We start from the raw sequence: 22,293 nt of genomic DNA, 5'->3' as shown, positions 1-22,293 counted from the left end.
CCTGTCCTGTCCTGTCCTGTCTTGCCCTGCCCTGCCCTGTCCTGCCTGCACTGACCTGCCTGTCCTGCCTGCACTGCCCTGCCCTGCCCTGCCCTGCCCTGCCCTGCCCTGCCCTGCCCTGCCTGCCCTGCTCTGCCTGCCCTGCTCTGCCCTGCCTGTCCTGCCCTGTCCTGCCTGCCCTGCTCTGCCTGCCCTGCCCTGCCTGTCCTGACCTGTCCTGCCTGCCCTGCCCTGTCCTGCCTGCCCTGCTCTGCCTGCCCTGCCCTGCCTGTCCTGCCCTGTCCTGCCTTCACTGCCCTGTCCTGCCTGCCCTGCCCTACCTGCACTGTCCCACCCTGCCTGCACCGCCCTGCCCTGCCCTGCCCTGCCTCCCCCCCTGCTCCTCATCCAGCGCATTAGTCTGGGACCACCCACCCCACTGCCCTCCCCAAGGCTGGGTCCCCCCAAATCCCCCTGGCCGGTGGCCACGGGTCTGGGAGCCCCGGTGCCGGCGGCTGTCGGCACAGCCAGCGCGGCTGTGGATCTCATCACGGTGGGGGCTGTCCAGGGGCCCGCGGGGGCCAGGGCTGGCCCTGCCCTGCAGGCAGAGAGTGTCCGGCAGCGGCATGGCAGGCACAGCGCTGCCCCTCTGCCTGATCCTCGCTGCCGCCCTGTGGGGTGGCCAGACCCACCGCCCCGGACCCCCATTCCTGCGGCTGCAGCGGCTGGAGGAGCAGGTGGGTGCACGGGGCTGGGGTGGGGGGGTGTAAGGGACGCAGCCCGGGGGGCCACTCGGTGTTTTGGGCTGGGCTGGGGGTCGGAGATACGGCAGGGGCTCGGTGTGGAGGTGTTGGTTCCCCCCACCTCACCCCGCTCCCTTGGCAGGTTCGCCGGCTGCGGGAGGTGACACTGAACCATCTCCAGAGCATCGCCAGGAACTACAACATCTCCTACAACATCGACGGACGTTTCCAGGCGCTGGCAGAGCAAGCGGAGGCAGCGGCCAGTGCTCGGGCTGCCCTGGGAGCCAAACTGGCCCGCTTGGCCACCGCCGGCCGGCGGCTCCATCGCAGGCTGAAACGGCTGGAGGGGACAGTGGGTGCCCTGAGGCTGCCGCACCTCCTGGTCACCCCCCCACCCAGCCTGCCGCGCGCTGCCTGGAGCTGGGGCAGCCGGCTGGAGCGGGAACTGCAGGGCAGGGTGGCCCCCAGCACCCCCAGCACCCCCAGTTCTTGGCGCCTGAAGGCGAGGCGGGAGCAGCAAGGCCAGCAGGAGGAAGGGCACGGGCTGCCCGCCCATGCCGCGCCTGGTGGGGTGCCTGGGGAGGATGTGGACCCCCCTCGGGATGCAGCACCAGCAGCCCAACAAGCACCCTTGCTCCCCACCGTGACCACGGTCCCCCAGGCGCCAGCTGCCCGGCAGCCAGGAGAGGGCAGGTACTGCCCCCCTGCGCCGGCGCCCACCTCCCCAGCCTGCCTCTCCGGTGCCGTCCTGCTCTTCCCCAACACCTCCCAGGGGCACACGGCTGTCCTGGGGCTGGGCTCACACCGGGGGCTGCGGGGGCTGTCTCTCTGCTCCTGGCTGGCCACCCCGGCCCCCCGCCTCGGGGCTCTCCTCTCCTACACCAGCGGGGACGGTGGCAGCGAGCTGTCCCTGAGCGGTGGGGACAGCCCTGGCTCCGCACGCCTTGTCCTCGGAGGCAGGGAATTCCGGGAGCTCCCCGTGGTCCCGCTCCTGGATGGCAGGTGGCACCACCTCTGCCTCACCTGGTCCTCCGGCCAGGGCCAGTACCGCTTCTATGTGGACAGGAGGCTGCTGGCTGCCGGCTCGGGTTTCCAGCGGGGCTACGAAATTCCCACTGGTGGCTTGCTGGTGCTGGGCGGGGAGCAGGACGGCGACGGCAGGGGCTTGGGGGCTGCAGACGCTTTTGTGGGTGGCCTGGCTGGCTTTGCTCTCTGGAGCCGGGCTCTCTTGCCTGGGGAGGTGGCCAGGATGGCAATGGGGAGGTTGCCCCGTGGCCCCCTCCTCAGGCTGGCTGGTGCCTCCCCGCGGAGCCCGGTGTGTCCGCGGCGCCGAGCCCGGCAGCGGGAGCCGTGCCCGGTCCCGGCGGCCGCAGAGGGTTCACGGTGCTGGTGCCGGCACGGGCTGCGTCCTCCTGGGGTGAAGGGACCCCAGGCAGGGCGGGGATCTCAGGACCGGGACGGCGGGAGGTGGGGAAAGAGGTGGGACCCTGTGGCAGTGCCTGTCCCCGAGCCAGGTGGTGGGCTCCTGTCCCCAGAGGATGCACAGCCCCAGCGTCCCTATTAAATCCCTCCCAGGCAGAGAAGAAGCCTCGCGTGTGTCTGGTCTTGCTCTTCACTGTTCCGCTCGGTGTCACCTGCAGCCGGGTGGGAGCTGGAGCCCCTGCCCCCTGCCGCTCTGCCAGACCCGGGGGGAAGTCTGGAAAAGCCGGTGGCCGGGGGGGAGCGGGCGGTGCTGGAGCAGGACGCGTGTCCCGTGTGTGTCCCCGTGTCCCGTGTCCCGTGTCCCCAGAGGCTCTCCTGGGGCGCTGCCGGGCTGTGCTGCTCCGGGAACCCCAGGCATCCCGCCCGCGCCAGGCAGCGGGGCAGCCGGGACCCCCGTTCTGCGGGGAGCGGGTTTTGGGGGGGGGGGGTCCCCGCTGCCAGGACTACATCTCCCATGGTGTCGCGGGGCGGGGCGGCCCCCGCCGGCCGCCGTAGCGCTCACGTGAGGGCGGCGCGGTCACATGACCGGCCGGTGCGGCAGGGGCCGGCGGGAGGTCCGCGCCGCCGCCCCCCCACCCCCCACCCCCCCATGGCCAACGTCGCCAAGAAGGTGTCCTGGTCCGGCCGCGACCGCGACGACGACGAAGACGACGCCGGCCGGGTGGGCGAGACCACCCCGCTGCTCAACGGCACCGGCCCCGGGGCAGCGCCCGGCACCCGGCAGGTCGGCACCGGCACCGGGGGGGGGCTGTGGGCACCGGGGCGGGGGGGGGGTCTGCTCCGTCCTAGGCCTTCCTAGGCTGAGGTCGGGGCTGCAGCTCGTCCCTGCATCCCCCTCCCGTGTCGCGTTCAACCGTGTCCGTCGCCCCGGGCGGGGGGCCTGGGGGGAGCGGGCGGGGGGGGGCCCCGGGGGGTGCCGGGGCTGTGCTCCCCGGGGGGGGTGGTCCTGGGGGGTGCCGGGGCTGTGCTGCCCGGGGGGGGGGGTCCTGGGGGGTGCCGGGGCTGTGCTGCCCGGGGGGGGGGAGGCCCCGGGGGGTGCCGGGGCTGTGCTCCCCGGGGGGGGGGGGTCCTGGGGGGTGCCGGGGCTGTGCTGCCCGGGGGGGAGGGTCCTGGGGGGAGGTCGGGGCTGTGCTCCCCGGGGGGGGGGGGGTCCTGGGGGGTGCCGGGGCTGTGCTCCCCGGGGGGGGTCCTGGGGGGTGCCGGGGCTGTGCTCCCCGGGGGGAGGGAGGGCCCTGGGGGGAGGTCGGGGTCCCTCGGTGCTCCCCCCAAAGAGGGGAAAGCAGAAGCTGGCAGGGCCCGGTGCAGGGGGGGGAGCCACGTGTGTGTGTGGGGGGGGGGGGGGGGGGGGGGTGTGGCTGGTGGGGGAAAATCTGAGCACAGAGGAAAATGTGAGCTCGGGGTGACTCGCAGCTGCCTCCGTGCCGAGGTGGCAGTGCCCGGGTGGCTGGGAGGGTCCCCAGGGCCCCTGCCAGCCCCGGGCAGGGCCTGCTCCTTTAGTTACTCCTCAAGCCGTGGTTCCCCCCCTTGTCCTGGCGCTGCTGCTGCCACCCAGGGCAGGGCCCGAACACGGGGGTGTCGCTGGAGCTGGAGGTGCACGTGGTGAAGGTGCTGGCTGAAGGCAAGGCCGGGCTGGGAGGTGTTACGGGCACAAGGGAGGCCAGCTCCTTCTTGAGAAGTAATTTGGGTCGATCAGTGAAGAGAATCTTCTCTGCAGTGTCCCTGCAGGCTGTGGCTTGGCCAGTCTGCCTGGCTGGGGCTCCCAGTTAGAAAGCCAAGTGGTGGGCTGGTGCTGGGCAGGAACCTTGGTCTGGGTGGGATGTAAAGCCCAGGAGGTGATTTCCGTGCCAGCTCCAGGTGGGAGAGGGGCCTGATGTCCTCACATTCCCTCTGAAGAGCTTTCTGGCAGAGCTGAGCTGAGAGGAGGAGGAGCAGAGCCAGGTTGGCAGGGACGTCTTGCCGAGCACGATCCTGTGCCGTCCTGCTCCCGGGCAAGCTGGAACAACGGGCTAATTAGAGGGAAATGCAGAGTTCGTTAGGCTGGAAGGGGCCTAGTGTGGTGCTGGAGTGGCACGGCAGCTGGAAGGAGCCTCCCCTGCTGTGGCAGCTGTTCTGGTGGGGAGATAAACCTGATCTTCCCAGGCAGTACAACAGTGTGTTTGCAGCTTGGGCTGACTTTAAGGACCACCTGGGGAATCCTGTAGGTGTGAGGAGTGTTAAAATAGGGGTTAACCAGGTTTCGTGGCTGCAGGTTCAGTTGGGAGGGGGTTTTCCTGGTGGCTGGAAGAAATGCCTGAGCCCCTCTGCAGCAGGGACAGCGTGTGGTGGGGGAAACCCAGCCCTGCTGGTCTCATTTCTTGTCACCGCGTCCCTCCCGAGCGCAGGTCCCAGCTGCTGTGTGGCCTTTTCCTTAGCCAAGGGAAGTGAGCACCTTGCTGGAGCTCCAGGCCTGCAGCTGCTGGCCAGGCCACCTGTGCCCCTGGCAGTGCCAGATGGGTTGTCACCATAGAGCTGGTGACACTTGGAGCTGCTCTCCCTCACACGGTGCTTTGCCCTCAGCGCTCTCCCGATGTACAAGTGGAGGAGTGAAGGCAGGACAGGTTTGGCAGAGAAAAAAGAGAGACTGGAGAGGCTGGAGCCTTGCCCAGGGGTTGTGGTCACACAAAATGTCCCCAGCAGATCTTCTTCCCTTTCTCACGTGCTGGTTTGATGGAAATGAAAGTGATCTTCAAGTGACAAAAGGAGACACAGGTCTGGAGTTCTCTGGCTGATCTCTGCAAGGGGCTTGAGGGTGGGAGGTGAGGAGGGGCTGGGTAAACACACCAGTGGTTGTAGAGGGGATGTTACAGGGCTGTGCTGCAGGTCTCCTCTGGTTTTGGGGCCAGCTGAGCCCTGCTCTGGAGCTGGCTGAGCCTTTGTTCTCTCACCAGGACTTTCTAGTGCCTGGAGCACATCTGAGCACCACGTCTGCCCCTCTCCCACATCCTTGAGCTTCACGTGTCCTTTCTCAGGCTGAAAAGTGTGTGAAGCAGTTTAGGTAGGAGCAGAAAATGTCCATCACTGGGCATTTTTTTTGAAAAATGAGACTTCTCCTTCACTACCCATTGAAGGTGTGCTCCGTGTTTGTGCTAAAAATGCCTTGATTCTGGGATTGGTACAATGTTCCTGCTCCAGAGGGTGCCTGGAAAGAGGGGCTGTGGGCAGGGGGTCACCAGGATGTGGAGCTGCTGGGCAGCTCATCCTTCCTAACCTCTGGGTGTTTATTTGACATCTCTAGATGCTGTTGGTCTTGTTTCCTTGAACTTGAAGGAGCAGGATGCAAAAGGCAGCCAGTTTGTGTGGGGATACCCAAGGGCTGCTGTGATTCCTGCTGCTGGAAAATCTTGTGGAAGGGGAGGGAAGGAGGGGAAAGAGAAGTCTGGTGGGGTGAGCCCTGATTCCTGGTGGATGGGCTGCAGGGAGGACGTGGGACAAGGTTTCCTGGAGAAAGGCAGGTGGGCCAGGACAGTACCAGTGTCTCCCAGCCTCCTGCAGGTGAGGGGGCAGGAGCTGTGGTTCCCTGGAGCAGCAGTGGGAGGCTGGAAGCAAAACTGGAGCCCAGTGGTGACACCACAGAGAAAGTCCTCATGTTTTCCACCCATGATGGGCCTGGAGGTGAGGAGCCTTGTTCCCTCCTGGCTTGGTGTGTTTCAGGGGTGATGGCAGCATGGGTTTGAAGGCTGGGGCAGCTGTGGTTGTGTGTCTGAGGAGGAGGATCTCCAGAGCCCTGCCATGTCTGGTGACAGGGCTTCTGCTCATGAAAGGGCTTCTCCTGCTGGTGACACAGCCTGGGGCTGTCCTTCCACCCAAGCAGGCACTGGGGGCTCCTCAGCAGAGCACACTGGAGCCAAGGCTCCTCTTCAACTTGTTCACCTGCAAGAGCTGATCAGCAAAGCTGCTTTGTAACCACCAGGGCAGGTCCATCCCAGGTGCTGGGCTTTGTATTGGCCTCTGTGGATATCTGGAGGGCTTCCCTGAAGCCTGCTGAGGACCCTTTGAGGAGCAGGCCTCCCCACCAGTATACCAGCTGCCCTCCTGACAAAGGCATTGAGCAGTTTAGGTCCAGGTCAAGGCTCCAGACACCTCTTTGCAGAGCTCAGAATGGCTTTACCACCTGAACAGGGTGAGTGCTGGGTGCTGTCCCTGTGTGTGCTGCTGTGGGAGGCAGGCTCAGCTGGCCCCAGAGCCTCTCCTGGGACAGGAGAGCTGTTAACCCAGCTGTGTCCTCTGGGTTTTGGCAGCAGTGCCTGGTGTTCTGTGGAGACAATCATGCTAGGGTCACACCAACATCATGTGTACCCGGGATCAGCAGCTGCCTTGGCTGGAGTTTGGAAAAGCAGCCAAAGGAGGGTAGTGCCATCCATCTGCTCAGTGAATCTGTGAGCCCTGCACAAATAACCTTCTGTCCTGGCTGCCTCAGTCCCCCCTGCCCCTCTTAGAAAAGCTGAGTGCTGATGGAAGGAGCTTTCTCCTGTCCTCCTGCCTTGTGACCCCCGTGCTGGGTGAGATGGGAGCCACCCCCCTGCTCACAGAGCAGCTGGGCCAGCCTGGGTGCCTGAGGGATGCCAGGACCTAGGAGGAGTTGGGGCACATTGAAACCTGCTGCTTGTCTAATGAAGTTCAGCTTCAGGTCCAGCTGCAGCTCCTTTCCCTGTGCCTGGGCCCTGCTGCTGCCTCATCCCTGGGGAGCAGGGCTGCTGTGCCCTGGCTGCTTGCTCCATAGGGAAGGAGTATGTGGGAGATGTTACCAGTTCAGCCATGTTTGGTCTTTCTCTGGACCCCCATGGCTAGCAGGGGGAGAATTCCTGAAGGACTGGTCCTGCCTGAGGTCTGAGCCCAGGCTTGAGCAGGGGACATGGCATGAGCGACTGTTTCCATCTCACTGCCTTGACCTTTCTCTGGACATGTGGCATTGAGCAGGAGCCTTTGATCTTGGTGCTTCCTGAAGGTGGAGGTGGGTTCCCTTCTCAGCTTTGTCCTTCCCAAGGTTTCAGGGATAGTGGGATCCCAGCTGGAATCTGCCAACTGGAGTGCCTGGGCACCAGCAGGCAGCAAAACGGGCAGTTCCTGCCTCCAGCTCGTGACTCTGTGTAAGTTCCCATCTCTGTCCCCACAGGGAGGTGACAGCTTTGGGCGTGCCTGGCTCCTAAGAGCTGGTGGTGGTCTACCCTGACTGCTGGGAAAGGTCATTTGAGCCCTTTCCATGGGGATTGTGGAGCCATCGTGGACCAGAATCGAAGCCCAGGCTGGTCTCACTGAACCAGTGTCCAAAAAGGGCTGCAAGGAGCAGTTTGTGCTCAGCCCCTCCTGTGGGCTCAGGCTGCTGGGGACAAAAAGGCACTGAAGAGGGTTTGAGAAACTGGGGAGAAACCTGGCTGTGGGTCAGGGAGTAAATGAAAAGGTGGAAAAGAGGGAGAAATGGGAAAATAGGTCAGGCTGCAAACACAAAGGGGGGTTATTTGTCTGCAGTGGTGTGTGTGGCTCCTGGCCTGGGCATTCCAGATGGAATTGGTGGGGATTACAGGAGCAGGGGCTTTATCTGGGATCTACTGGATTGTTGGCAGAGAGGGACAGATGTGCCAGGGCCCTGCTGTTGCTCACCATCCCTCTTTGATTCTCCAGTCCTTTGGCAGCTGGGGAGGAGGAGATCTTGGGGTTGAGAAATGCTGTTTGGGCTGTGCTTGGTGCCAGTGCTGCTCTCACCCTGGTGCATCCCTGTGTTTCCCAAGGGAGGAGGGGTGATGGCAGCTTGCCTCCTTTGCCAGGTCCTCTCGTGGCACTGGAGACTGGCTCAGCTGCAGCCTGAGCCCTTTGCCTGCATCACCCAGGAGACAAGAGGTGCCCAAATAGTCAAAAAAAGCCCCGAGTTGTGCAATTTACTGCCAGTAATGAGCCCGAGTGGTCACCAGAGAAAGGAGAACCTGCTCCCCAGAGGGAGATACAAGTGTTCCTTCCCAGTGTGGTGCTGGGGCCAGCTCAGAGTCACCCAGTGTCCCCAGGGGAGGACATGCCAGCTTCCTCTTGTGTGCTGGCTGGCAGCTGCCCTCCTGCTGGCAGGGAGGTGGACGTGCCGAGGTGCTCCTCTCTGCTGCCCTGGAGCAGCTGGCAGAGCCAGACATGCCCAGCCCAGGGGTGGCCCTAGCAGGCCTTGGTGTGCTGGGGACCACAGAGGTGGCACTTTCTCTCCAGGGGTCTGTCCCTCTCCAGCTCCAGGGGAGGGTGGGACGTGCTACTCAGGGCAGGTTTGGGTTTGCTGGTGGCACAGCTGCTGGGTCGGGGTGCCAGGCTCCTCAGCTGGGGGGCTGTTGGTGAGTGTCACCTGCTGCTGGCCCCAACTGAGCTGCTGCTGACCAGCCCCAGGGCAAGCCAGCCCTGCCAGATGCCAGGTTGGAGCAGCTCTTCCCAACCTCAGCTGCCTTATGCTCCCTCCAGGGTGGGAGGTCCCACCTCCTCCCCGTGCCCTCTGAGAGCGGGGGCTGCCCTGGCAGGCAGAGCTCAGCCAGGGGGGCAGAGCAGCAGTGCCCACAGGCCTGCTTCTTCCTTCCCCAAGGCTTTGCAGCACGTCCAGGGTGTGACCCCCTTTTCCCTCCTCTCCTCAGCTCACTCCTTCTTCCTTCCTGCGCATCGGGCAGCTGAGCAATGTGGACCTCAACGAGGAGATCCGTGAGCTGGTGAGTGGCACAGACAGGGCCCCACCATTGCCAAGTCCCTGCTTCCACTGGCAGCACTAGCAGCTGCTTTTGTTCCCCCCTTCACATCCCCTCTGTCTGCCAAGGGCTCCAGTGCTTCCTCCTGGGCTGGGTGACCTCTGCCTCCACCCTCTCCACTTCCCTTGGCTGTCCCAAGGATGTCCCAGTCCCCTGAGCTTCTCCAGGTGGCAGCTGGCACAGAGACCTTCCCCCTGCTGGAGTAAATGCAGCAGCAAGTGGGGTGGGAAAGGGGTTTCTTCCTTGTTGCCCTGAGAACCCCTTAAAGCTGTTTCTCCTGCCTGCCCCAGCTCAGCTCGAAGGCAGGGGAGGGGACATCTCAGCCCTGGGGACAGAGCTGGCATCTGGCAGAAACTCTCAGGTTTCAAGTTATTCCCCCCCAAACAGCCAAGGAGTTTTCCTTTCCCAGGTACTCCTGCCTCAGCCATGGAGCTGTAGGAAGAAGAAAGAAGGAGGACAACTTTTGTTCAGTATTCCTTGTGGAATTCTTAAATGGGAATCAATATGTCTGAGTCTGGCCCCTCAGAGGATGGGCTGGGCTGGCTTTGGCTGTCACTGTAACACAGGGCCAGGGCAGGGTGCCACTGCCCCGGGGGGCCCTCTGCCATCCTCAGGAATTGCCCTCAAAAGGTGTTTGGGAAACAGAATTTGGTTGCTGCCCAAAAACCACGGGTGTGCTTGAAATAGCTCCTTGCTTCCTGCTGGAGGGATTTCCTGCCGAGGTGAAAGGTTGCCCCCTCCAGCTGGAGCTGCTTGGAGGCAGCTCTGGCTTGAGGTGCCAGCTGGGCAAACCCTCATCTGCCTGTGGGGAGATGTCCTGCCTGGGGGGTGGAGAGGTGGTGGGTGAGGGTCCATGCCTGGCAGCCCCTTCAGCTGCCTTCAATCCCACACATCCCACCAGCTGGTGGACAATCGTCCTGGCCCCTGACCTGCTGAGCAGCTTGCACCAGGGCTTGGGCCTCTGCAGTCCTTCCCCTGCCTCTGGAGTGTGAAAACCAGCAGGAATGTGGGAGAGGGGAGGGTTGGGCTTGGACCTGACCCTCCTCACCCGTGCATCACATTCCTAGGAGACAGAGCTCCCTCGGCAGCACCCCAACGAGATCCCCCACAACGAGAAGCTCCTGTCGCTCAAGTACGAGGTGAGTGCCCATCTTCCCATCTTCCCTCCTCTTGGCTCTGCCCCCTCTGGGGGGCAGCAGGTGAGGCACATGGGCTGGGGGCTTGTGGTTGCCCAACAAGAGGTGTTTCAGCAGGGAAGGAGCAGGATTGAGGGAGGAAAAGGATAGAGGTGTGTGGAGGGGAAGGGGCCTGGGGGCAGCCCTCCTTGGTGTGGGCATCTCTTACCCTATGCTAGACAGTAACAGCACCTCCCTCTCCTGAACTAGAGCCTGGACTATGACAACAGTGAAAACCAGCTGTTCCTGGAGGAGGAGAGGAGGATAAACCACACGGTGAGTCTTGCTGTGACACGGTTGTCCACTGTTCCCACAGCTGGGGTGGCCCAGGGAAGCCATTTCCCCCCCTGCCTGCTGCTGGGGGAGGTCATACTCAAAGCAGTGCCTGAGCTGGGGGGCTCTGTGGACACTGCCCAGCTTGTGGGGAGCCATCAAACCTCGGGAGCAAGGACCCAGCACAGGATGGTTCAAATGGGAGCTGGCCTGGGTGTGTGTGTGGTGGTGTTGCTGAGCGACACGAGGCAGGTCCCTGAGCAGAGGGACTTCTGGAGCCATGAGGTGCACCTGCTCTGGGGGCTTTGGGAGTCAGAGCTGCAGCCAGAAGCCCAACAGGAGAGGTGTGAGAGAGGCAGGTGAGCTGGAGAAGTACACCTGCTGTTGGGGATCCCACTGAGGGGCAGGGGCACTGGCTTAGAATGAGTGAAGCGTGGCCAAGCTTTGCAACCCTGGGTCAGCTGGCATCGGTGTCCCTTGGGCAGCTCTCCTTGGAGCTGGGTTGGGGAAGGTGTCCAGGTGGTTTGGAGATCCCTGGATGCTGGTGGGGATGGCAGCAGCAGGGCTGATCTCTGTCTGTCCCTCAGGCTTTCCGGACGGTGGAGATCAAGCGCTGGGTCATCTGTGCCATGATTGGCATCCTCACTGGGCTGGTCGCCTGCTTCATTGACATCGTGGTGGAGAACCTGGCTGGGCTGAAGTACCGTGTGGTGAAGGACAGTATCCTTCCATGGAGCCATGGCCAGCTGGGAGCTGTGGGATCTCCATTCCCGAGAGCCAGGAGAGGGCTGAAGGGAAGCACAGATCCTGCCACCCAAAGGTGCTGCTGAGCACCCGGCTGCTCCGTGGGGCTGAGCACTGGCCAGGCACTGCCACATGGGGGAGGTTCCTCACAGCAGCCCGGGTTCTGCTGGGCTGCCACAGCCCCAGGAGCATTTGCTCAGGGCTTTGCTGTGGTGGGAGAGGTGGTACCCAACTGGTAACTGGTCTTTCCTTGAGCTGCTCCCCCAGACATCGACAAGTTCACGGAGAAAGGGGGCCTGTCTTTCTCCCTCTTGCTCTGGGCCACCCTGAATGCCAGTGTGGTGATGGTGGGCTCTGTGATTGTGGCTTTCATAGAGGTAAGAGTTTGGAAGTGGCCTGGGTAGGATAACTGTGCCTCCTGCCCTGGCTCTTTCCCTGGGGAAAGCAGGATCACAGCTCCAGGAAACATGCAAATCCGTGTCATGGCAAATGTATTTCTGCTAGGTTGGCCCTTGGGAGCCCCAGTGCCTCAGTGCTGGCTCCAGATGTGCTGTTGAGTTTCTGCTGGGGTGTCAGACCAGCAGGACATGGTGCCCTTGGCTGGCAGCCCAGGGCAGAGGTGTGCTCCAGCCTTGGGTGCAGGTGCAGCTCTCGTGAGCCTTGGCCCCAGCTGGGCCTCTCCGTGCTGGGTGTACGTGAGCATGGGTGAGAGCAGCTGTGGGTGCCTTGGGGGCAGGGTTGGGAGGACAAGCTGGAGACAGGTTATGGCCAGGATGGCATGATGGTTCCCTACGGGCCACTCTGAGTCAGCAGTGTCTTCCTTTTGGCTTTGCCCTTGCTCTGCTTGGCCACCAAGTGTGAGTCTTCTGCAGCCCTGGGCCTCACACCATGGCACAGTGGTGGGGACACCCCAATGTCCCCCAAGAACCCACCTGGCTCCTTCTCCCTACCACGTTTGCCCTTAGGGGTAGCAGGTGCCTCCCTCAGGGCCATCTCCAGAGCCTGTAGACAGGCTTGGGCCTCATCTCCAGCCCTCTCTCAGGCTGCCCTGTGCTGAGGAGCAGGGCTAAGGTGGCCAGCGTGTCCCCACCCTGGTCGTGGCAGCTGCTGACGCTCTCCCTGCTCCCTGCAGCCCGTGGCAGCTGGCAGTGGCATTCCCCAGATCAAGTGCTATCTCAACGGTGTGAAGATCCCTCACGTTGTCCGCCTGAAGGTAGGAGGTGGGAGGTGGTGGGATGTATGGTGGGGCTGGTCATTTTTTTTTTTCTGCTTGGGCCGAGAAGAAAGTTGGCCAAGCCCACTGCCACAGCGAGGGGCTGGGAGGATCCCCCGGGTTACTGGCTCCTGCCCCTGTGGCTGGCCAGGTCTGTGTCCCCTGTGGCTGCCACAGTCATGTCCCTCGTGCCCCCTGTGTGACCTGCTCTGCCTGTTGTCTCTTTTGCAGACCCTGGTGATCAAAGTCTGTGGGGTGATCCTCTCGGTGGTCGGCGGCCTGGCCGTTGGGAAGGTGATGTGCACACCGTGCTCCCCAGCACGCCCCTGCCATCCTGGTACCCCCAGCTGCCAGAGGTGCCACAGCCTGTCACTGGCCTTCTGCTGGGAACAGGGCTCTGGTGGCCCTGTGGTGACCCCTCAGTTTCACTCCCTGGGCTGCTGGCCAGGCTTGGGGCAGCCCCCAGGGCATGTGGTGCCACCGAGCCGGCCCCTGTGTGGCTCAGCTGAGGGCAGGAGAGCAGCAGCCTGAGTCCCTGTAGATGTTGGGTGGGGAAGAGGTGGGTGCCCTGTTGGGACCCTTCTCACTTGCTGGGGTCGAAGGCAGGCAAGGGAGGCCCCTGTCACCTCTGCTGTTGGGAACAGGAGGTGGCCACGAGAGCCACTTGCTAGAATGAGGATTTAAGGGGAGGAGATAGCAAGGTCTGTCTTTCCCAGAGGGAAATCCTCCTGGCCAGCTTCTTCAGAGCTGCAAGCTGGTGATCAGCATTCAGCCATCTCTGACTATCCCTGGGGTTCTTCCTTCTCTGCTCTGACTCCCCTCTCCTGCCCACAGGAAGGACCCATGATTCACTCTGGAGCAGTGATTGCTGCTGGGATCTCCCAGGGAAGATCCACCTCGCTGAAGCGAGACTTCAAGGTTGGCGTTGAGGGCCGAGGGGGCTGCCCTGCAGGTGGTCTCCTGCAGCCCAAACTGGGCTGTCTCTCAGGGTCACCCGGGTGGCTTGGGCTGATCCGTGGCCCAGCCTGTGACTCCCCTGAACTGGCCTTCACTTTGGTGTTTCAGATCTTCGAGTACTTCCGCAGGGACACGGAGAAGCGGGACTTTGTCTCGGCGGGAGCTGCCGCGGGTGTCTCGGCTGCCTTTGGTGCCCCCGTGGGTGTGTGTCTCAGCTCTCTGATCTCGAGCAGTGCCTGCACACAGGTCTCCTCGGGAGGTGGCTCCCAGCTGCCAGGATCTGCTTGGGGCGTTGCAGGAGCCTTCCCACAGAGCGCCCAGCCCTGCTCCAAGCTGTCCTGCCACGCGGGTCTTGGGAAGAGGGGAGGTTCATCTGTGCCCAATTCCAGGTGTTGCCTCCCTGGGGTGGAGTAGGGCAGTGGAGGGGCTTCAATGCCATCAGAACATCTCTGGTAGCTGGGTGGGCTTGGCTGGTCCCTTCACTGGAGGCTGTGAGGTCCAGAGCAGTGCGGGGCACGTGTACTGGGAGGAATTTGGGTGCCTTGGCTGCTGCTGCAAACCAAGTGTCCTTGTCACGCGTCCCCTGTGAAGGTGTTTGTGTCTTGCATTTGCAGGGGGTGTCCTCTTCAGCTTGGAGGAAGGGGCTTCCTTCTGGAACCAGTTCCTGACCTGGAGAATTGTAAGTACTGGAAAGCAGGAGCTCCCAGCTTCCTGATGCCCCACAGCCCCACATCTCCTGCCACCCCTGCCCTGGCTGGGCAGCTGTGTGGAACACATCCCAGGGAACAGCATCTCAGCTCCACCCTTCTGTGCCCTGGTCCTCAGGGGCTGAGTTTGGGCTTGGCTCAGCTCCAGCTTGCTGCCAGCCCCTTTCCAAGGGAGCTGCCTTGGGTTGTGCCCCAGGGCAACAGAGAGGCCAGAGGAGGAGCAAGCCCCTGGTCGGTGTAAGCTGCCCAGAGTGCAGCCCCAGGGGAGGTGGCCTCTTGTTCCCACCACACTGTGGGTACCAAGCCCTACTCGGGGATATTTGGGGTGATGCTGGGGGCATGTGGTGAGGGTTGGAGGCATCTGGCAGTGACTCAGGGCTGCATCTCCTTCCAGTTTTTTGCCTCCATGATCTCTACGTTCACTCTGAACTCTGTCCTGAGTGTTTACCACGGCAATGCTTGGGATCTCTCCAGCCCTGGGCTCATCAACTTTGGCAGGTTTGATAACGAGGTATGACAGGGTATTCCCCATGCAGAGCTTTGTTGGGGGGGGTTAGAAGCAGCCCATGGCAGCTTGGGGCCACCAGTCTGTCTTATAGTTCACCCAACAGCCAGGTCCCAGCTCCACCAACCCCAGCAAAAGGCTTTTCTGCAGCCACTGCTGGGGCTGGGGCTGTGAGGTGTCCAGGGGAGACTTTGGGGCAGCTCTGGGAGTCACTGGCTGGTGCTGTCCCAGCAAACAGGGACAAGCTGCAGGGCTGCTGATGGGCCAGAAGATCTGAAACCCGTGTCTTGCTTTCTTGCAGAAAATGGGATACACCATCCAGGAAATTCCTATCTTCATCTTTATGGGAGTGGTTGGTGAGTGAGTGCTGCTCTTTCAATTTGATCAGTCTGAATAATTTCCTCTGTTCTCCCCTCTGGGTCTAAAAAGCTTTGGAATCTGGTTGCCTGGGGAGAATGGGAAATCCATTAAGCTCTGGAGCAGACGCTGCTTGTGGGGCTTACACAGGGGGGGAGAACTGGGTCCTGGCCCAACCCTCACCCTGTAGCAAAGGAGACCCCTTCACCCACGTCCTGCAGAGTTGTTGAGGGGGGGTCAGTGCATCTCAGCCGAGGGGGTGTCAGTGCATCTCAGCTGGGGGCAGCCCTTTGCTTTGGAGTGGACCCCCCCTTGTCCCTGTGGACTTGCCTGTCCCTCACCTGCCCAGTGCCAGGGCTGTGACACTGGCCCCCAGCCCCCCTGCTGCTGGTGCTGAGCTCCTCTCAGCGTCCTGGGCAGCCCTGGGAGAGCCCAACACCTGCACACTGAGCTGTTCCTCTTTTGCATTGGCAGGAGGGATCCTCGGGGCCCTGTTCAACGCCCTCAATTACTGGTTGACGATGTTCCGGATCAGGTGAGAGCTGGTGGTGGCTGAGGGGATGGGCATGGGTTGGCTGCCACCTTCTGTGCTCCCTCAGAGCTCCGTTCCCAGCCAGGGCAAGGCTGTTATCTCACACACAACGTGAGCAGCAGCAGCCCATGGGAGCTGGGAGGCACAGATGCTGTCAGGCTGTGATCTGCAGCTTCCCACTGTTGCTCTGACCCTGCCAAGTGTTTCCCTTCCCTGACTTGAGGGGACTCAGAGAAGTACAAACTCCGTGCAGACCTGACTGGTTTGTGCTTCAGAGAGGAGCAAGAGCTGCTAAAGCCATCTGAGCCCAGTCTGGCAAAGCCAGTGCTTGTCACCAGATTTTCAAACCCCAGGACCAGCCTGGTGGCCTCAGGAAGGGATGACCTGTGGCAGCAGAGTGGTGAGGGGCCTGCAGGAACTTCCAGGGCATGGCTCCTCTCAAACCTTCACAGACCTCAGGCTTCTGGGCTTGGTTCTGCACTGTCCCCCCCCAGCCAGACCACACCAGCCTTTCCCTGGGAGCTGTGCCTGGCTCCGTGCAGGGAAGGTGGGCAGGTCCACTGGAGCTGGGTGAGAAAAGCTGCTCCTGCCTTCCTGCTCCAGGTCCTTATGGTGGCTCTGCCAGAGAACAGAGCACAGGACAGCCTGGCAGGGTCTGGGGAGGGAGCAGAGGCAACCAGCCTGTCCTTGTGCCTGATGTGATGTGGCAAGCCAGGCTGGGGGTGATCCTGCCTGCACCCCTGGGTGTCACCCCTGCTCTGCTCCCTCCACAGGTACATCCACCGGCCCTGCCTCCAGGTGGTGGAGGCCATGCTGGTGGCAGCAGTGACAGCAACCGTGGGGTTTGTCATGATTTACTGCTCGAGAGACTGCCAGCCCATCCAGGGCAGCACAGTGGCCTACCCCCTGCAGGTAGGAGATGCTGGGTATTGCCCCCAGGGTGAGGGGCAACCTAAGCCTGAGTGGAGAAAAAGAAGGGAGATGAAGCCCTGCTGGGCTTTGTGACACTGGACACCAGAGTCAATGTCCTCTGCCACAGGCAGAGCTGGAGACCCAGGTGTGGTGTGGCAGTGCTTGCTGCCCAGAGCTGCCTTCCCCTGCCACGTGTCCCCCTGGGCCTGGCAGCCTTCCCCACCACAGGGCAGCCCAGACCTGCCATGTCTTAACTCTCCTTTCTTCCCCCTCAGCTTTTCTGTGCTGATGGAGAGTACAACTCCATGGCCACTGCCTTCTTCAACACACCTGAGAAGAGCGTTGTCAGCCTCTTCCATGACCCTCCAGGTCTGTGTGCCAGCAGGTGAACGTGAGCAGGGCTGGGCTGGTGTCAGGTGGCCAGGCTGCTCCCTGGCCACTCGTGTTGGGACAAGGCAGGGGATGCCCAGGAGGGCACGACAGGATCCAGCAGAGCCCTGTGCCTGCTCCTTTCCTGCAGTGGGGGGGAAGGAGAAGGGGTGGGTGCTGTGCCTGGTGGCACCTACGAGCTCAGCCAAAGGGCTGTGGTCTCAGGAGCTTGTGGATGAGGGTCTGGTTTTGTTTGTGCATGTTTGCAAGCTGTCCCTCTGAGGTGTGTGGGGGCATGTCTGACCCTTGCTGGCTGTCTGAAGTCCATCCTGGAAATGTCCCTGCCTGTTTTCTTAATTAGCAGGGCCTCTTGCCCCAGAATGACTTTACCTTCTGGGCAGGTTGTGGAAGTGGATCTTGGGATTTGGAATTGCTTGAGAATTGCAATCTGGCTCCCACGTTCCAGTTCCTGGCTCCCTTGGACCTCATGTAACAGCAGTTTGCCCTCTGCCTGCTGCTCTGGGTTTCATGCCCAGCCTCATGTGGGTAGGGAACAGACAGCTCCCAATTTCCAGACCTCAGCCCAAAGAGTGCAGCTTGGCCACCTGAAGCCACACAATGACCATCCTGTGTCTCGGGGCCATTCCCTGCAGTGCTGGGTCCTCCCTGGCTCAGGGCTTTGGTCCATTGACCTCTCTGTGAAAGAAAGGTTGCCAAGTACTCGTTTAAACTGGACTGAGCTGCCCAGAAGTCCTGAAATAGCAGTAGGCTGAGTCCTGGGGACAGCAGGGTCTTGCTGTGATGGCACAGCCTGTGCAGTGGGACAGCCACAGGAGCTGTGGGACAGGAAGGGGTTTGCAGAACCTGCTGTGTTTAATCCTGAAGCTGGCAGCAGGAGCCCTGCCAGCTCACCAGTGCTGTGTCCTCCTGACCTAGTCCTCCCACACTGGTGGTCCCCTGGGGCTTTGTGCAGTTCGTCAGGCTGCCTTGGTGGGAGGCTGGGAACTGTAGGGCTGGGAGGGGACAGGTCATCACAGGCCAAGAGATGGAGGAAAGGCAGGACTTGGTGGGATGGGAGGGCTTGGGGTGGCACTGGCTGGCTGGTGGGGCCTTGAGGTGGCAGAAACAACCTAAAGAGCTGGTTTGAAAGGCTTGTGCTGCCAGGGTGGGAGGTGCATCCAACGAGAGGGGCTTGGGCTGCTGGGAGAGTGTCCTGGGGCTGCTGCTGTCTGTTCCCCCGTGGTCACAGCCCATCACGCTGTCCTCTGGGCTGCAGGACTCAGCACTCGCTGCGTTCTCTCTCCACCTCAGGTTCCTACAACCCCATGACCCTGGGGATGTTCACACTGATGTATTTCTTCCTGGCCTGCTGGACCTACGGCCTCACGGTGTCCGCCGGGGTCTTCATCCCCTCCCTGCTGATCGGCGCTGCCTGGGGGAGGCTCTTTGGCATCTCCCTGTCCTACCTGACCAACGCCTCAGTGAGTCCTCGCTGGGGATGGGTGCTGGGTAGGAGGGTCTGTGGCACCCAGCCCTCCTCCCATGGCCCTGGGCAGGCTGCAGGGGCAGGCAGCAGGCATGGAGAGCTGTCTGGAGAGGTGTGGAGTGGGCTGGCTCCTCACTAGATGCCTTCCTGAGCTGGGTCTGGGCTTTCCCATGTCCTTATGGAGCCCTGCCAGGGCAGTGCAGGCACCCTCAGGTGTTTGTCCCCACTTTGGAGAGGGGTTTGGGGGCCAGGGCACTGCTCACGACTGCTGGATGCCCTGGAGCCAGCAGCTGCCTCAGCCACTTCTCTCTCCCATGCTCAGATCTGGGCTGACCCCGGGAAGTACGCCCTGATGGGAGCTGCTGCCCAGCTAGGTGAGTTCCCCACAGGCACTCGTGGACACCTCCTGCTTGTGCTGGGGGGAAGGTGGTGTAGGAAAACGTGGTCCATGCTTCCCTGGTGCAGCTTCTTCCCCAGCCTGGCTCTCAGCTTCCTGATGGCCCTGCCAGGCACGGGCAGTGCCGTGGCAGCTGGGGATGGGCTCATCCAGGGCAGCCCTGCCTGTGTGGGCAGTCACGGAGCACCACAGAAGAGACCTGGGGGTCTCAGGTGCTTTGCTATCCCCTCACCCCCTGTTTCCCTGCCCCCCTAAGCCCCCCCACCTCTCGGATGCCCCTCGCAGGTGGCATCGTGCGGATGACGCTGAGTCTCACGGTCATCATGATGGAGGCGACGGGCAACGTCACCTATGGGTTCCCCATCATGCTGGTGCTGATGACAGCAAAGATTGTGGGAGACTACTTTGTGGAGGTGAGGGCTGGGGTGCTAACTGGGAGGCTGTGGGCTGGGGGGTGCCGGGAAGGTGCAGGGGCCAGGACAAGGATGTGCTCCCTCTTGGAGGGGAACTGCTGCCTGGCTGTACCCCCCAGCATCTCACCAGGCTTCCCCTGTTGGGTTTGGCTGTCATTGCAGGGGCTCTATGACATGCACATCCAGCTGCAGAGTGTGCCCTTCCTTCACTGGGAGGCCCCGGTGACATCCCACTCCCTCACGGCCAGGTAGGTGGGCTGGGGGACATTTGACACTCCCAGGGTGGCAGCTTTTGGACCATGCTGTTGGCCTGAGCTGGAAATGGAGGTGGTGATGTGTTTCATCCCCAGTGCCACCAGCACAGCCCCTTCCCCAATGGGGAGGTCCCTGAGTCCCCAGCAGGTTACAGGGATGGAGGAGGGAAGAATTTGGGGCTGGGGGGCTGTGTTTCACACCCAGCCTTCCAGAAGTGTGACCAGCAGGTCAAGGGAGGTGATTCTTCCCCTCTGTTCTCATGAGACCCACCCCTCCCCTGCAAAGCTGGGTCCAGTTCTGGAGTCCCCAGCACAGGAAGGACATGGAGCTGTTGAAGTGAGTCCAGAGGAGGTCAGGAAGATGATCCAAGGGCTGAAGCAGCTCTGCTCTGGAGACAGGCTGAGAGAGTTGGGGTGTTCAGCCTGGAGAGGAGAAGGCTCCAGGGAGACCTTAGAGCACCTTCCAGTGCCTGAAGGGGCTCCAGGAAAGCTGGGGAGGGGTTTGGGACAAGGGCAGGGAGGGAGAGGACAAGGGGGAATGGATTAAAACTGGAAAAGGGAGATTGAGGTTGGACATGAGGAGGAAATTCTTGGCTGTGAGGGTGGTGAGAGCCTGGCCCAGGTTGCCCAGGGAAGCTGTGGCTGCCCCATCCCTGGCAGTGTTGAAGGGCAAGTTGGATGGGGCTTGGAGCAGCCTGGGCTGGTGGGAGGTGGCTTGGAAATGGATGCTCTTTAAGGTCTTTCCCAACCCAAACCAGTCTGTGGTTCCATGATTCCCCACAGGGAGGTCATGAGCACTCCTGTCACCTGCCTGCGGAGGATCGAGCGAGTGGGCACAGTGGTGGACATCCTCAGTGACACCTCCTCCAACCACAACGGCTTCCCGGTGGTGGAGAGCAACCCTGATGCCACTCAGGTGGGCTTGGGCGCTGCTTGTCAGGGGTTGCAGCAGGGGGGGCTGCCACGGGCCCCTCTCCCTTGCCCCCCAGCCCCATCTCATGTGTGCTGCTCTGTTGCAGGTGGCAGGACTGCGGGGCTTGATCCTGCGCTCCCAGCTCATCGTCCTGCTGAAGCACAAGGTGGGTGAAGCTGCCTGGAGGCAGTTTGGGCTGGGGCAGAGCCCCCGTGCCCTTGTCCCATGGTGGCCTGAAGCCCCTTGCTGCTTGCCTTGCTCAGGAGGGTCCCTGTTCATCTCCCTCAGCTCAGAGGAGGAGACACTGGGGGTTGTCGTGCCGTGCTGGGGTCACCCCAGCATCACCCTGTACCCCCCTGGGCTCACACGCCCCACGGGAAACGGGCAGTTCTTCTGCAGAGGGTCCACCTGCCTTGTGCTCCTGCCCTCTTCCTTCCCCTGGCCCCGGTGCCTGTCGGTGCTGTGGGATGGTCCCTGACAGCCTCTCTCCTCCCAAGGTTTTTGTGGAAAGGGCCAACCTGAGCCTGGTGCAGCGGCGGCTGAAGCTGAAGGATTTCCGGGACGCCTACCCCCGCTTCCCGCCCATCCAGTCCATCCACGTCTCCCAGGACGAGCGCGAGTGCATGATCGACCTCAGCGAGTTCATGAACCCCTCGCCCTACACCGTGCCTCAGGTACTGGCCAGGGACCCCAGGGGGGGTGGGTGGGTGGGCGAGGGGTGCGGGCCGGGGGTGCCCGTGCCCACCCAGCCCCGCGCTGCCTTGCAGGAGGCGTCTCTGCCCCGGGTGTTCAAGCTGTTCCGGGCCCTGGGGCTGCGGCACTTGGTGGTCGTGGACAATCGCAACGAGGTGAGTCCCTGCAGCCTGGGCTCCTCGGTGAGGGGCACAAGGGGTGCTGTCCCCAGGCTCTGCGTGCCAGCCCCGGGGCTGTACCCTGTCCCCTTCCCTGCAGGTGGTGGGCATGGTCACCCGCAAGGACCTCGCCAGGTACCGGCTGGGGAAGGAAGGTCTGGAGGAGCTCTCGCTGGCGCAGACGTGACGTGGGGTGGCACTGCCCAGCAGAGATGTGCCCCGGCCCCTCGGAGCTGGGGACCCCCTTTTGTGGGAGGTGAGGGAGGACTGGGCCAGACTGGGCAGGCATCACGGTGCCTGGAGCACCAGCACAGCTGTCCTGCCCCGGCTCTCCTGCCCATTGCTGCCTTCCCACATCTACTGCCTCCTCTTCTCCCCCTTCCTCTGCTTCCCCAAGGGATCAAAACACACCCTTGGCTCTGTTAGCTCCTGGTGTAGGCTCCCCTTGAGGGTGGGGTGAAGACTGGAGTGTGCCTCACTGGGCTGAGCTGGACACAGTCCCTCTGCCACAGCACATGGCCTCATCACCTCATCCACCCAACTTAGGCTGTCTAGGACCTAGCTCTGCCCTGACGCCTGCTGCGGGGCCTGTGTGGGGAGTGGAGGGGACATGGTGGGGCTCCCTTCTGCTCCCAGGGTCTCATCCCCCCTGCCCTGTGCTCCTCCTGGCTGGGTCAGGCTGAACCCTGGGGCAGGTGCTTGCTTCTCTGCCCGCTGGCTGGAGAAAGGAGGCTGTGCCCTGCTCAGCTGTGCAATAAAAGGGCTCTCCTGGTTCAGCAGCTGCTGCCCGTTGCTCTTTCTTGGCCCCTTTGGCCACTCTGACCCCGACCCACATGTGGGGAGGCACCTCTGGGCTTTGGAGCAGGGAGGGGAGAGGTACCTGCTCTGGGGCAGTGTTAGTCCTGCAGCCTGGGGCCCTGGTTCATGCCCCTATGCCACTCCTGCCCTCCTCCCACCATTGCTGCTCCCTCTGCCCCTTCTGGGGTCCAGAGTCACCCTGGGTGTGTTTCTGCACTTGCTGCAGCTTTTTCTGACCCTTTCTGCTGCCTGGGCTCTGCCAGGCACCCCAAAACTCACCCCCAGCCCCAGATGTGAACTCCTGTGGGCAATGAGGAGGGTTCCAGCCCTGGCACCTCTCCCATCTCCCACCACCCTCAATCCTCACCCTGCCCTGGCTTGGGGCTGTCCCCTCCTCGCTTGGGCAGGGGCAAGCTGGTGCCTGGGGGAGGGGGCTTTTGACTGCAGGATACTGTGCTCAAATAAAGCCTGTTTGTACTTTTATTGTGGT

At 62.4% G+C, this 22,293-nt stretch overlaps 2 protein-coding genes across 2 annotated transcripts; both read left to right on the top strand.

The window, feature by feature from the left end:
- Positions 1 to 605: 605 nt before the first annotated feature.
- On the top strand, positions 606 to 2,286 carry PTX4 (pentraxin 4). Its single transcript, XM_051632473.1, has 2 exons — positions 606 to 716; positions 865 to 2,286. Exons 1-2 carry the CDS (start codon positions 606 to 608, stop codon positions 2,284 to 2,286), a joined length of 1,533 nt encoding a protein of 510 aa, XP_051488433.1.
- Positions 2,287 to 2,716: 430 nt separating this feature from the next.
- CLCN7 (chloride voltage-gated channel 7) lies at positions 2,717 to 22,286 on the top strand. The gene is made up of 25 exons (XM_051632514.1): positions 2,717 to 2,928; positions 8,840 to 8,911; positions 10,015 to 10,086; positions 10,333 to 10,398; positions 10,983 to 11,115; positions 11,407 to 11,516; positions 12,272 to 12,352; positions 12,584 to 12,646; positions 13,187 to 13,270; positions 13,418 to 13,511; positions 13,924 to 13,988; positions 14,411 to 14,527; positions 14,823 to 14,877; positions 15,353 to 15,413; positions 16,184 to 16,322; positions 16,598 to 16,691; positions 18,003 to 18,172; positions 18,500 to 18,551; positions 18,860 to 18,987; positions 19,150 to 19,235; positions 20,025 to 20,157; positions 20,261 to 20,320; positions 20,652 to 20,828; positions 20,922 to 21,002; positions 21,106 to 22,286. The coding sequence occupies exons 1-25, from the start codon at positions 2,794 to 2,796 to the stop codon at positions 21,190 to 21,192; spliced, it is 2,415 nt and encodes an 804-aa protein (XP_051488474.1). The 5' UTR covers positions 2,717 to 2,793; the 3' UTR covers positions 21,193 to 22,286.
- Positions 22,287 to 22,293: the final 7 nt, after the last annotated feature.

This window comes from Apus apus, chromosome 14 (genome assembly GCF_020740795.1).
Source record: "Apus apus isolate bApuApu2 chromosome 14, bApuApu2.pri.cur, whole genome shotgun sequence".
Classification (NCBI taxonomy): domain Eukaryota; kingdom Metazoa; phylum Chordata; class Aves; order Apodiformes; family Apodidae; genus Apus; species Apus apus.
The sequence above is the reverse complement of the archived record's forward strand: the minus strand, read 5'-3'. Positions and strand labels throughout refer to the sequence as shown.